Source organism: Myotis lucifugus, unplaced genomic scaffold (assembly GCF_000147115.1).
Source record: "Myotis lucifugus unplaced genomic scaffold, Myoluc2.0 scaffold_23, whole genome shotgun sequence".
NCBI classification, from domain to species: Eukaryota; Metazoa; Chordata; class Mammalia; order Chiroptera; family Vespertilionidae; genus Myotis; species Myotis lucifugus.
The window spans coordinates 3,639,682-3,654,980 of NW_005871071.1; the positions used below are offsets into that span (position 1 = coordinate 3,639,682).

Genomic DNA, 15,299 nt, shown 5'->3' on the forward strand with positions numbered 1-15,299 from the left:
ATTTGGAATTACCTTCTAGTGCATATTTCATATCCAGAGCAAAAAGGGTCCACATAATCTCAGCACTTATTTTTCCCATGTTCAGTTCTTGAGGAAACCTAAAATCAAACACATATTAGTGTATCAAAAAGAAGAAAGTGCCTAAAAAAACCACAAAAATGCCTTATGTTACCTATATACCACATTAATTATTATATAGATCATAAATACTTTTATTTGTGTGATTTCTCTTTATGAACTTTCCTAGGTAGGAAAAAAACTACACAGTGGAATGTTGTGATAAAACAATATTGGGTGTCAGGAAAATAGACTCCATTAGATCAGTGACAATGTGATGGTGCCTGTAGCTCCTGACGGATGTCCTAGAATGTTTGTTTGTGTCTAAAGAGACTCTTCAGTTGTTTCATACACTCCATCTTCATATGTCTCAATTTTGAAGATACATCAGATGAATCTGAGTAGCAGATACCATGTAATACCAAAACCACACCTCACATTCACCTGTTAGCAATTTTCTTGAAACAAGCTTAAATATTTTCATTTCCTATTTGCTTACAGTGAATTATTTCAAGGAAGATTCTTCACTCCTCTGGTAAATGGCCCATGTTAGACCATTAGTCAGGACTCCAGAGCTCCTTGGCAGGTCTGTGTTTTAGATTAAACAAGCTTAGGCTAAAGACGAGATTCCTACTGCTGCTGTACATGTACTCTGTATGTGTTTTCAATCTTGCAATAAGGCTCCTGGTTATACAAGCCCAGTGAATATACCAAGCCATTTATTACCTTGTAAACACTCACCCCATGCAAATATGTAAGACTGATAGCATTTTCTTTCTAACATATATATACTATATAAATATATAATGCATGCATATATCAATATACTATATGTAAATATATCATGCATATATATATGTGTACACATACACATATATACAAATGACAAATATTAAAAAACAAAAATAGCCTGGCTGGTGTGGCTCAGTGGTTGAATGTTGACCTATGAATCTAGGAGGTCGAGGTTCAATTCCAATCAGGGTATATGCCCAGGGTGCAGGTTCAATCTCCAGTAGGGGGAATGCCGGAGACAGCCAATCAATGATTCTCTTATCATTAATGTTTATCTCTCCCTCTCCCTTCCTCTCTGAAATCAATAAAAAAATATTTTTATTAAAAAAAAGAAAAAATAGCTCTCATATTCATTTATATTTTGGGGTCTAAATTAAAAAGAATAATACAATTCTGAATGAGATAGAAAGTATTACCTAAGTAAATATGACCTCAATATAACCTCAAATAAGAAAAAAAACATTGATATGATATGAAATATTTTAGCCCAAATTTCCACCAAAAGCAATGAATATGTCATCAAATATTCCTTACCAACCACCGTCTCTCAATTTATCTAATGATGTTGATTGATATTTTAAAATGTAAACACAAATGTACATTCATCAATTATATACACTCAGGATTTCTTAAAAACCATAATCACAGTTATTGTAACATCTGTCTCAAAGGCCTGGGTCCCAGGTGCCGGAGGAAAACCGGTGCCAGCAGCCAAGGGAAGGAAGGCCTATTGCGCGAATCTTCGTGCAACGGGCTTCTAGTTCTTTTATAATGCCTGCTTCATTTTGATTGAATAAAGGACTTTTTGGGTGTAAAAAATGCACATATAATTTGAGTGTTTGGATTATGTTATTATTCTTTCAAAAAAGATTTGTTTTCTTCTGGTAGTAGTGTTTTAAGGTTGCGAGAGATGACCTTCATCCAACTAGGGTCTAGGTTCATTCAACACAGGCCAATATTTATTCCTTCTCCTAGGATGTACCCTTCACAACCCCAGCTTATGCTTGGGGTGTTCACCTAGATTCACTACTTTGTAGAGCCTTAATTTTAATTATTCTCCTGTCTTGTATTCAGCTCTCTCCATTTTTCAGCTGCTTTCTGTCTAGCTTCTCACACTCTCAGACTTTGCCTCTAGGTAAATCAGTCAGTGCCTCCAGGGGATAGGTCGGCACATATCTGACATGTTTTTCTAATAAATACATGCACATATAATAAAGATATAAATAAATTTAGGGGAATAAAAATATCAAATATCAAATTTATTCTCATAATAATGTTTGGGCAAGAAGTAACGGGAATTGGACTCATAAGGCTTCAATCAAATTTATAATGCTTTATTTATTTTAGAAAAAAGTCTTAAAAAACTATAAATTTGTGAGAAGTAAAATAAGAGGTAGTATAATACCAATGGCTGTAATGCATTTAGCATTTAATAAGTAGCATCTATAATAATAAAAGCATAATATTCTAATTAGACCGGATGTCCTTCTGGATGACCTTCCGGAGGAAGCCTGGGCTGCAAGGGAAGCCTGGGTCCCAGGTGCCAGAGGGAAGCCAGTGCCAGTAGCCGGGGGAAGGAAGGCCTACTTTTGCATGAATTTCATGCATCGGGCCTCTAGTTCTCTAATAAGTAGCAATTAATTGAAGGCCTAAGATGTGTTATGCACTGTGCTAAGGGCAGATTTCATACTAATAAACAAAACAGGCATGGTCCTTGCCTTTCTGAACTTTACAATCTGGTATCTCACAAATATAAATATACATATATAAATTAAATATAAATAATAGATATAGATGTAAATGTTGTGGTAAGTCGCATGAAGAAAACTACAAGGTGAAAAGGTAAAGATGGTTGTGGGAAACAGTGGTTTTGCTATATCAAGTGTTTGGAAAACAACAACTGCTCATCCTTGGTTCCCAGGAGCTGTGGCAGCTGCTTATTTACAATTGGAGATAACTCCTGTGATCTCTGTGGAAATGGGAAGAAGCTGCAAGAACAAGTTTGGGGACTCAGAACTTTGCTATCATGCACCAGCAGTGATAGGAAACTGGGTGTATGCTGTCGGAGGCAGTGATACACAGGGGAACAGAAAAAGAGCAACATGGGGAACAGCTCCATGGAGAACACATAGGAACGGAGAATGAAGAACATTAAACTGTAGCTGAGAGGATAATGAGGAGCTAGATCAAAGCAGGGGTGCAAAGAGCCAAAAATATACTAAGTGGATGCTGTTTTTCTATTTGATTTTCTACCCTAAGGTTGATGTTACTTCAAGAAACATGGGTTATAATTAAAAGAAAAATATTACAGCAATAAGTGCAAATTACTGAACAAAATGAGGCTAAGAGTATAAGGCGCAGAAGAATATACGGGGGCTGGCATTCCCAGAAATTGCTTGAAAAAAGTAAGAGTTGTGTGTACTTTTGAAGGAGGATAAATATTAATTGGTGGAAGAGATAAGCTGTGCATCTCAGTTATCTGAAAGTGACTTATAAAATATTCTTATTTAATCTAGAAGCTTCAATGAGATAACTTCAAAACAAGGGATCTAAAAATAAGCTGTTAGTCTCAAGATTTTCTCAGTTGCATAAGCAATGTCCAGTTTGATTTTCATTCCTGGAGAACTGTGGTTTAAGGGCTCTCATCAGTGCTATTAAACCCTCAGCATGGCAAAACCGTAACCAAAACCAAACTATCATTTAAAATAATAATGACACACTAGAAAAAAAACATTCAATAGAGAAGAGGCAATGAGATAATAATATTCATAGGAAAAGAACTGTCACAAACCTATAGGAAAAAGATGAACTTAGAAAAAATGGCTAATGAGATCAATGGGAAAGTTAAAAAGAAAAAACACACAAAAGCAATGGGAAAGAGATTTCAATCTCTCTAATATTCAAAGAAATTTTGATTGCAATAATAGTGACCTTTTTTATTTTTTTTACTGAAAAAAATTTCAAACTAGAAAACATAAAGAAAAAATTAGAGCTTGGTTGAATCTGATTTCCAAAAGTTATCTAATGACTATAGTCTTCCAGTTTTTATGCTATTCAAATACCGGTGATATCCCCACACCCTTCTCTCATGCACCCTAGAGGTCCCCTCTATGGGCTATATGAATACACAGAATAATATACAACTATTAAAAAGAGCTAGGTAGATATGCTTGTATTGACATGAAATGATATCTATTAGGCAGTGTTAAGTCAACAAAGCAAATTACAGATTAATAATGTGCATAATGTGTTCCAATATTTTGCAAAAAGAACAATATAAAATAAACATTATTAACTGCATATCTATGCTTGTATGCATAGAAAATATTAGTTGAATTACTGAAAATTTATAAGGCTTGGGTGAGGGGAGTCTTAGTTTTGTTTTCTACTTATTTTCTTCACCAAAGTGATAAACATTGAAACTTTTACTTTTTATTTTATACAGTCCTATGAAACTGAATAAGACTAGTTTTGTGACCACAAAGTTTTTTAAGCAATATCTCTTTTGATATAAAATCAAAGGAATTCTACTATGCAAGTTTTTTAAAGATGAATTAACATTCATTTATTCCTCACAAAATTCCTATTTGTTGTTATTATCCTCATTTTACAAATGAGAAATTGGTGGTCAAGATCTGAGACTTGAACTGCCTTTTCAAAGTTCATGATCTCTTCAATAAAAAAGAAAATATTCAATTATATATCTATTATATATCTATCTATATCTATATATTTGATACTTGGAAAAGACATAAAGATAACTTTGTTTACATTCATTTTAGACTCTGCATATTAAAGATTAAGAAATGCATTCTAAAACATGGAACACATCAATGGCAGAATCAGAAATTGAGCTTATGTGTCTTGGCATTATTTCTTATTCTTTTAATGACAATAACAATAATTCCCAAGCATTAAAAATATCTTCACAGCTTATATTTTCTTATTTTTTTGTATTTGCCTACTGATTTTGCCTTAAAATATTTAGAGTTCAAAATATTACCTTTATATTTATGCAAGAGTTCCTATTTAAATCTAAACCTCAATCTCTACCACTTGCTAAGTTCTATCATGCATAAGACAATCTTTGAGGTCTGAGGTATTTTCTGATATCTGCTTTAGAAGAAGTGTTGCTTATAGCTCACTATGATATGCTGATTTCAAATTTGGTTGCACTTGCTGTTACCTATGGAGATAATGAATATTCTATGCTAGAAAAACAGAACTCAAAGCTAATTTATTTACTTAATAGTTATACAGGTTCTTCTGAAGTCTATATGCTAGTTAAAAAAAACCCAAAAACCCACATACCAAAAAACCCGTATTTAATCCTAAATCTAGGCAGCCAGCTGAATCATTAACTCTGCCACAATCCATAGCATCTTCCCTTTTCTACTCTTCTGTTGATTCTTCCTTTGACATACCTGTGGAATTGCCTGTCCCTTTCCTATTGCTACTGTCACATCCCTAATTCAAGTCTTTACTCTTACTTGCCTCAAGAATTGCATTAGCCTGTTAGTTTATCTGCCTCCATCCCTTCCTCTTCCATAACACCCTTGTATTACCACCTAATTTACCTTCTGAGAATATAGGATATAATATTTGGAGCCACCATTTAAAACCATCAATTGCTTGTCACACTTTCATTAACAGAGGAAAGTTGCAACTCATTGTGACTTCCCTCACCAGTGATGACTAGACCCTAGCTTTCACTTTTTTAAAAAATATATTTTATTGAATTTTTACAGAGAGAAAGGGAGAGAGAGAGTTAGAAACCTCAATGATGAGATAGAAATATCGATCAGCTGCCTCCTGCACATCTCCTACTGGGGATGTGCCCCCAACCACCGGAATCAAACCTGGGACCCTTCAGTCCACAGGCCGACGCTCTATCCACTGAGCCAAAAAGGTTAGGGCTCTAGCTTTAACTTTTGTCTCTACTCTCAAACACTGTCCATGCTTCAGACACCCAGATTAGTTATAATTTCTCAATATATTTGAGGCTGATCATTTTTCCCTGTCTGTTCTCTCTCCTCCTCAATTTTCATTTGATCATGAATACTCTCTTCCTTCAAATTACAGATCAAGTATCACCTCACTCTAAAGTCCTCTGTTGTACTTAAGGCAGAGTTAAAAGTGATTTCCTTATCTCTGAACCACAAGAGCAAAAAATAATGTATACAATGGCTACAAACTGTATCATTGCTCGCTTAAGATTAAGAGCTAGTAATAGCATTGGAGAATAAATTTTATAATTTTACTGTTGGCACAAGATTTAATTTACCTAGCATAATTTTATTGGCATTGGTTTTATAGTTCAAAAGTGAAGAAAATATTTTGCTTTAATCAATTTTGTATAAAATTAGAAACATTTTTTCTTCACTTAACATCTCTTCACTACCAAATAATGTGAATTATGCTTACACAGTCATTCCTATATCTACAAGATTTAAACAATTCCAGAATGCAGGATATAACCTGGAGGCAACATCTGCAAAGCTGACAATTTTTAGAAAAATTTCTTTAAACCTACCCACCTAGTGGAAAAGAGAGGAGAAAAAAATTTACAACTATGAGCAAAATACTACAGACTAAAGAAGCAAATCAGTACTTCGAGTGAGAGGAGAGACATCTAGTATTTTTTCATAGCAGATTTTTATCAAGCTGGCTACATTTTGTTTCCAACTTTTAACAGGCCACAAATAACCATATTCCAGTAAGAGTGCTATTTCCACTGTGTCCAAATTTCCTTTGTAGATTTGCAAATACACAATCTCACTCTGTCATCAAATTTTATAAGTTTTATCTGTGCTATATACCCAGTACCAAATCATGATTCAAAGGCAGAGTTGTTTTGTTCCAACACACTCCACACTTGAGTATTTTTGCCTTTTCTTTGAGTTGGCTAAGAAATCTACACCATCTGTATGTTTGCTAGAGGCTTATTTTCTGCAATTTAACACAGTTCAGGTTATTTCCTCTGCACAATCTACACTAGTATAATGTAGTGGTTAAACCTCAACCCAATCCCAAATGATATAGATTTGATTTCTCCTCTGCTATTTAGTAATTTGCCCAGTGGAGCAGGGAGTAGTCTCTTTAAAACTCAATTTCCTCATCTGTCAAATGGAGGTGATAAAAATTGCATAATTTGGGATTATTTCTAGGGCTGTGGTGAGGATTAAATAGATTTTACATGTAAATACTTTGTACAGCCACTGGAACATAGTGAACACTCAGTAAATGTTTACTGATAATAACATTTTAACTCTAAATGAGATATATAGGAAAGCATTATTTAGATTCCATTGATTTCTAATGTGAAAATTATCACAGAAACTGAATGGAAATTTACATTTGTTAGTTTTAATTCCAGGAAAAAACATTGCTAATAAGATTAATGGCAATAAATTGATTACAGAGGGAATTTTTATGTTCTCTCAGGAGTGAACTGGTTTCACAAACTTCAGAAATCTCTAGCTACACACTACAGTTTATATGATAATTATAAATAAACTAGAGGCCCAGTGCACAAAAATTTGTGCACTCGGGGGTGGTGGGCCCCTCAGCCCTGCCTGTGCCCTCTCTCAGTCTGGGACCCCTCGGGGGATGACCACCTGCGGGCTTAGGCCTGCTCTCCGGGGGATTGGGCCTAAGATGGCAATCAGACATCCCTCTGGCAGCCCGGAAGTCCTTGGGGGATGTCCACTTGCCAGCGGGGAACAGGCCTAAGCTGAAGTCAGACATCCTTAGCGCTGCTGAGGAGGCAGGAGAGGCTCCCACCACCACCGCTGTACTGGCAGCCATCAGCCTGGCTTGTGGCTGAGCAAAGCTCCCCCATTTGGGAGCACACTGGTCACCAGAAGGCAGCTCCTGCAGTGAGTGTCCGTCCTCTGGTGGTCAGTGTGTGTCATAGTGACCAGTCATTCCCAGTCTTTCTGCTGTTAGGGTCAGTTTGCATATTACCCTTTTACTATATAGGATAGAGGCCTGGTACACGGGTGGGGGCCGGCTGGTTTGCCCTGAAGGGTGTCCCGGATCAGGGTGGGGTCCCTGCTGGGGTGCCTGGCCAGCCTGGGTGAGAGGCTGATGGCTGTTTGCAGCTGGTCACACCCCCTTCAGGGTGGGGGTCCCTTCTGGGGTGCCTGGCCAGCCTGGATGAGGGGCTAATGGCTGTTTTCAGGCTTGCACACCCCCTTCAGGGTGGGGGTCCCCACTGGGGTGCCTGGCCAGTCTGGGTGAGGGGCTGAGGGCCGTTTTCAGGCTGGCCAGAGACTGAAGCTCCCAGCCTCTCCTTTTTTTCTTTTTCTTTTTTTAATTCTGAGATTTATTTACCTTCTATAATTGAAATATTGTTGCCGTCACTGGCGCTCCCAACTCTGAGGCCGTGGCCAGCTGAAAGCAGGTATCTGGGGTTTGTTTAGCTTCTATAATTGAAACATTGTTGCTTTCGGGCTCAGAGCCGGGCTGCAGCAGGCCAGGAACCTTGGCTTCCTCCACCATTGGAACAAGCAAGCCTTATGTTCACTTCAGCTGCGTGGCTGCCAGCCACCATCTTTGTTGGCAGTTAATTTGCATATTGCCCTGATTAGCCAATGGGAAACGTGTCGGAGGTACGTACGGTAAATTACCCTTTTTGTCTTGTATTAGATAGGATTCCGAACTACCATACAGGCAGGACTGAAAGAGGTTTTAACTTTCCACAACTGTTTCCTAACATTGTAGGAATTTATATATATAAATTTGACACACATGTCAAAACAAGTACATATATACTCTGTATACTAATTATCCACATTTTTTTAAAAAAAACACCCATTCTCATACTAGTCTGAATTTGTGAGGTTTTACTACACACAAATTAAGTTTTCAAATGTATAGCTTCACGTGTTCATTTTCAATGCAGTTGTAACAATCTATCATTTATAAGAGGTTTAATGAAATAACCGACCCACACCAACATTATTTGAATGTCTCCTGTTTTTAATTTGCAGCAATTAATAGAAAGCATAAACATTTTAAACCTTGAATCCTGTGAGACACAACAGTTTAATAACCCAATTAGTCTTGCAAATCTCTTAGTGAAATAAGAAAAGCAATCTACCATTCTCAAAATTTGATAATACTGATTCATTATTCACAACAGATAAAATCAGAATCCATTAAATGTGAAGTATTGTTTTGATATGCAAAGTCTGTCTTTGAAGAAAAGTGTGTTCATTGCTACAAATGAGTCACAAATGAGAAAGCAACGGTGTTGTTATAGTGTGTTGAGTATGCAACTGAAGCTTCATTATCATAGCCAGAATTCAAGAGACATTTTGTTTGCTGTGTTTTTTTCACATTATTAAAAATTTTTAAAGTCAGCTTTTGTTACTATATTCTCCATTTAAGAATACTTGACATACAATTAACTACCAGTATCAGGAAGAGAACAGCCAAGGAGAATGAACTTTATTTAAGCAGGACTCTACTAGTAAATGATCAACTAGCCTTTCAAGTTAAAACCATATTCAAGGAAAATTAAAACCTATCAAAACACTGCAGTTAAGGGTGAAAGTCAGTGTAAGCATTTGGAGTGTGAATTCATCTAACTGAACATTTCCCATGGTGATAATTTTTCCTTTGTGCTTAAGTTCTTTTGTACCAAGAACAAGTGGATCACCAATGACATTTAAATCCAATCACTCTTCCTTTTGTTTTTTTTCTTTACAACTAAGGCATTATTTTAATGAACTAGGATATTTAAAGACATATTTAATTTAAATGTGAAAAATAAAATTGTGGATGGATCCAGGTTAACTTAAAATTAGCATTTGTAGGAAAATGAAAATGCCATCTGGCAGTGGCAAAGGAGGTGGAGAGGGCCAGAAATAGACTACAAACCTTGGGTAATATGCCTATGGGGGAATAAGTGGAATTTACTGGATTCAGATAATTATTTCTGAAGCTATCCCAGCACTTCCTGACTAAAGACCTGGGGAGAACAAGTCTTCAGATTCACACTGCAGGGCAGGAAGCTTGAGGCAGTAGAAGAGAGATGAGAATTACCATCTGAGGAGCTTGTAGACAAAGCCAGGGCTAGGTGCTTTGCATGCATTATCTCTTCTTGTCCTGATAATTGTCCTACGGGTTACATTTCACCTCCCAATTTGATTTTGTAACTGTTGAAAACAGTGTTAAATATGTTGTAAAACTTTTCTAATATCTGATGGATCAGTCTGTCTCACTCAAATACGTTAGGTCACTAACTAAGCCACTCAAGCTACCTTTATCTTTGCATGGTTAACACAGTCCTTTTTCTTTATTTGTACTTTTTACTTATGTATAATAGTCTCCCATTATCCATGTGAGAAATGCTCCAAGACCCCCAGTGGATGCCTGAAACTGGATAGTACCTAGCCCTTTATACACTATTTTTTTCCTAAGCATATACAGCTATGATAAAGTTTACTATAAATTAAGCACAGTAACAGCCTAACAATACTAACTAATAATAAAATAGAACAATTGTAACAATCTATAATAATAAAAGTGTAAAATGCTAATTAGACCAGACAGCCGAACAACCTTCCGGATGTCCAGAGGTCCTTCCGGACAAAGCCACTGTGGCAAGGGCCAAGGCAGAGGCAGTTAGGGGTGATGAGGCAGGCAGGCAAGCAGTTAGGGGTGATGAGGCAGGCAGGCAGAGTGGTTAGTGGTGATGAGTCAGGCGGGTGAGTGGTTTGGGGCGATCAGGAAGGCAGGCGAGTGGTTAGGGGTGATTAGGCAGGCAGGCAGAGGGGTTAGGGGTGATAAGGCAGGCAGGCAGGTGAGCGGTTAGGAGCCAGCAGTCCCGAAATGCGAGAGGGTGCAGGCCGGGCTAAGGGACCCCCCTTTCCCCATGCACGAATTTCATGCACCAGGCCTCTAGTGTACTATAATAAAAGTTATGTGAATGGTTTGAGGAGCATTATTAAGTAAAACAAGGGTTACTTGAACACAAGCACTGAGATACCACAACAGTTGAACTAATAACCCAGACGGTTACCAAGTGGCCAATGGACAGGCAGCTTATTCAGTGTGGATCCTCTGAACAAAGATAGGATTCATGTCTGGGGCAGAAGGGAGTGGGACATTGTGAGATTTCATCATGCTACTCAAAATGGTGCACAATTTAAAATTTATAAATTGATTACTTCTGGACTTTTCTACTTATTTTAGTACCACAGCTTACTGCAAGTAACTAAAACTATGAAAAGCAAAACTGCAGATAAGGGGGGGACTACTGTATTCATCTCATACAAAAATATTAAGATGTTTTTAAAAATGACTATAATAAAATAAGATTTGTCTGAAAAGTAGAGAAATTAAAGAAAAATGAGGATATAAAATAAATGAGGGTAGACATAGAAATGTATGCTCTCAGATTCCATAGAGTTATTAAATGGGGGTCTCAATTCTGACATCTCTGGCACCTAATCCACAAAGGAAATCCTAATTTTTCTGGAAGCAAAGTACTTAAAAACAGTGAATTTTGAGAAAAAATTCTGTAAGGGTGCATACATTTTTTTTCTATTGGTTTATATGCCACTTCACATGGTACTGTATGGTATGTCTGGTATTTTTATCTTCTTGTGAGTAACTATTGTTAATTGTTTATCATGATCAAATCTAGATGAATCATCAAAGCATCAACAATGTTTCAGTTGGACTAAAGAGTTGATGCCCATCACCTTACATCTGGGATCTTTTTCTTACAATTAATCATTTTTGTTTATTCAAAGGGTTGCTTAGATTCTGATTCTGTCACTTACTAGATGTGTAATCTTGGAAAAGTTACTTAGCCCCACTGTGTTTCAGTTTTATCACCTGGATTTGGGGATAACAGTACTGATGTCATTAGAATTAAATTTAGGATTAACTTGAACATTAAATTGTAAAAGTGCTTAGTACAGTGCCTGGTTCCAGTTAATTCCCTATAGTTCCCTATACAATGATGATAATGATAACATATAGATGTCTAGTTTTGCCTAAATCATCTAGCTAGCATGATAAACGTCAAAAAATCAAAGATGAACCTTTTCTTTCTTCCATGGTGTACAGTTAGGGAGGTAGAACATTGAAATCTTCAGAAGTGGTTGACTTAGTACAATTCTTAGTAAGCATTTTTAGAACAGTGTTCTTGTGCTCTTAAAAAAATATTCTTATTCTTTCCAGATAATGGGGGCATTTGTAGAGAAAAACGTGATCTGTTTTAAAATTCAAAAATGGCTGTACTTTGCATAAAAAAAAACACAACTTGATTTACAAAATGATTTACATTCTTTTTTTATACCTTTATTCGGGTAGTTTTAGCCTAGATTTTAGATTTAAAGATTTTTTTTAATTATCCATTCTCCCATTGTAAACCCTAGCTCTACAGATTGCTTGTATAATATAAATTGTTTGTTTATTCAAATTAAAGCATTCCTTTATACTTCAATAACAACTTGCTGCAACTATAGTGGAAACACATATGTTGTTCCATATATTATCATGCTGAGTTAGTTATGCTATTTTGGTTATAAGGGACATAGACTCAAGTAACTACAAAAATTAAAAGGTAATTTTTGTAAGCATATTTAGCATAATGGAGAAACAAGACTACACTACATTTCCATATTACTCTAGAACCTAAGGAAAGCTGAACTCAGTCTAACAGGTGGAACAACATCTAGTAGAGTCAGGTCTCATGAAACCATGGACAAGAATCTCCTTTAGAATTGAAGGCAGCCTGGCTAGTGCAGTAAGTGACTGCAGATGGGATCCTCACTCAAGATGTCCAGCCATACCATGACTCAGCTATTCTCATCATTTATGCTTTTCCTTTTCATCCTTTCTTTTTTTCCACTGACAACCACCTTCTCTTTCAACACTGTTAACCCCCTGGCTTCTATTTATACATCATTTTGATTTATTGTTAATTTTGGATCACTTATTACAGCTGTTTACAAACTTGTAAACTTTCAATGTCTATTTGTCAACTGTCTCATTCCCTGGATTTCTCAGTCTAGGTAGAGAGAGTAAATCTAGCTTTTCTCACTAGGTTACCTCAACAAGGAACTGTGAGGGGAGGAATTAAATCCCAGAATGACTTGTGAATGTGGAAGGCACAACGACTAGCCAGCTTTAGGCCCATATTTAATTTTGTATTTATCTCTTTCCCAATTAACTTTTTGTGGCCACAACTTTGCATAGTGCCTGGCATATATAGAATATTCAATACTATTTGTCAAATTTAAATGGTAATATTGATGAAAAAATGATAAAGTAAAAAGAGCAGGAAAAGAACAGAAGGAAAAATATGTAAGATAAAAGAAATAATTAAATATTTTCCCTATCTTTCCTGTACTTATTCTACTGCAGGATAACCAACTAAGTATCCCTAATTAATGAAGGGAAGTTCTTTTCAGAAAAATCTAATAAATGTGGAAGGAATAATATTATAAAACCACAATTTTGTAGTCCCTAATGGAATAACTGATTCTGAAGTGATTATAAATAAATAAGTGCAATAGAAGAGAGATCAACAGAAAACTTGGGAACGGAGGGCTCAAGCTGTCAGCACTGATCAGTCTTAGCCTCACCAAGGGGAACAGTCAGACTTAATGTGACCTCTGATGTGATGAAGTATGAAGTACAGAGTCACCTGTGATGTATTCTTGGAAAAAAAAATAAAAGGAACCTGAAAGTTTAGCCTCTAGAGCTATTAATGCTAATTATGTAGATTACCAAATACAGAGGAACAACTTAATCATAAAGTGGCAAGCAGAATGATCTAGAATGTGAAACATTCTAAAGGACAATGAACATAGCTTCTTTAAGTCAGTAGCATGGATAAACAAAAAGGGATGGGAGCTGAAGCCCAATGAGAGAGACTTATGACACATAACAACCACATGTAGCATGTGGACCTTACTGAACCCTGATTAAAACAATCCAAATGTAAAAAGGCATTTTTAAAGAAAAGCAGTGGCATTTGATTATGGAACAGGGAGGACATGCTACCAAGGCATTACTATTAATGTTAATTGTAATTGTGACATTGTGATATGCAAGAGAATAGCCACCAATATTTTAGAGATGAATACTGAAGTACATAGAGATAAAATAATGTCTGAGGTTCGCTTAAGATAACAGCAAAGAAAAGAAAAAGAAATCTCAAGAATATATATGAAAATACGACACAATCTTGGGAATTGTTGAATTTGGGTGATGGATATATGACTTAATTATATAGTCTATAATTTTTAGTATGATGAATACTTTTGCAACAATTTTTGAAATATAAAAATAATTTATGGAAGCCGTAGTGCAAGCAAATAAATCAATAACTTGAATACATTGAACACCTTTAGTTCCAAAACATAAAGAATAAGATGTAAATCCTTCGTCAAAGTAGCTTCAATCCACTCTCCTCACTGCGAAAATGAAATATACTATCTTTTAAGATGTCTAGTTCAAAAATCATGTTCTGACTCATCCCACAGCCATGAGAAAATAAATTCATGATATATTATTTTTTGCAAATAAAATACCATATTTTGGAAAATTGGAACCTTTTCTACTTAACACATTGGATTCTCTAATATGTACTCTTACTGCAGAGGGAAACTAAATTGAGTCTTAATTGTATGTATAGCTTTAGAGGAAATGAAAAATAATTACAGACAATAATAAAATACATGTAAACAAACAGGATCATAGAATTGATTCAACATATTTCTGCTAATATTTTGGTCAGCATTAGAAAAAAAAGTAATGTAGAGTTACAATAATTTAAATGAACTGAGAGTAAAATTTTCTGAGTATTTAAAAAAATAAGATTTCATACTTCCAGTCATATATAGTGAACCTCCTCTATATTATACATGTGGTTGATGTCAGTCTAAAGGACTTTTGCATCTAAGTATAAAATTTCCTATTGCATAGAATTCATGGGAGTCACACAGGTAGCCAAATCTCTGTATGTCCAAGTGTAGCTCACTATGTACTTCCTTTTTTTTTAATCTGTACTTTTCAATTGATACCTCCTCCTGAATTTACAATCTCAATTAATGGTGCTTCCATAACTAGAGCATCTTCATTGTGTCAACCTTTTCCCTAAACACTCCATTCAATGCAATTAGCAAAAAAATAAAATAAAATAAATTTTTAAATCTCCATTTATCTCCTTAATATTTCTCAAATGTGATCCTACTTCTCTATCATCTTATACAAAGCCCTTAAATCTTCTCACTTGATTACTGCTGTATCCTTTTACCAGTTATCTCCATTTACAAATAATAATAATAATAATAATAATAATACTATATAATAAAAGGGTAATATGCAAATTGACCCTAACAGCAGAAGGACTGGGAATGACTGGTCACTATGACACACACTGACCACTAGGGGGCAGATGCTCAATGCAGGAGCTGCCCCCT

General features: G+C 35.8%; 1 protein-coding gene across 1 annotated transcript in view; it reads right to left on the reverse strand.

The window, feature by feature from the left end:
- UNC13C (unc-13 homolog C) overlaps window positions 1-15,299 on the reverse strand; it is a 503,951-nt gene that overhangs the window by 159,795 nt on the left and 328,857 nt on the right. The window contains exon 18 of the mRNA XM_023751588.1: window positions 13-98. Within this exon, the coding sequence (XP_023607356.1) occupies window positions 13-98 (86 nt within the window). The remainder of the gene's footprint in view (window positions 1-12; window positions 99-15,299) is intronic.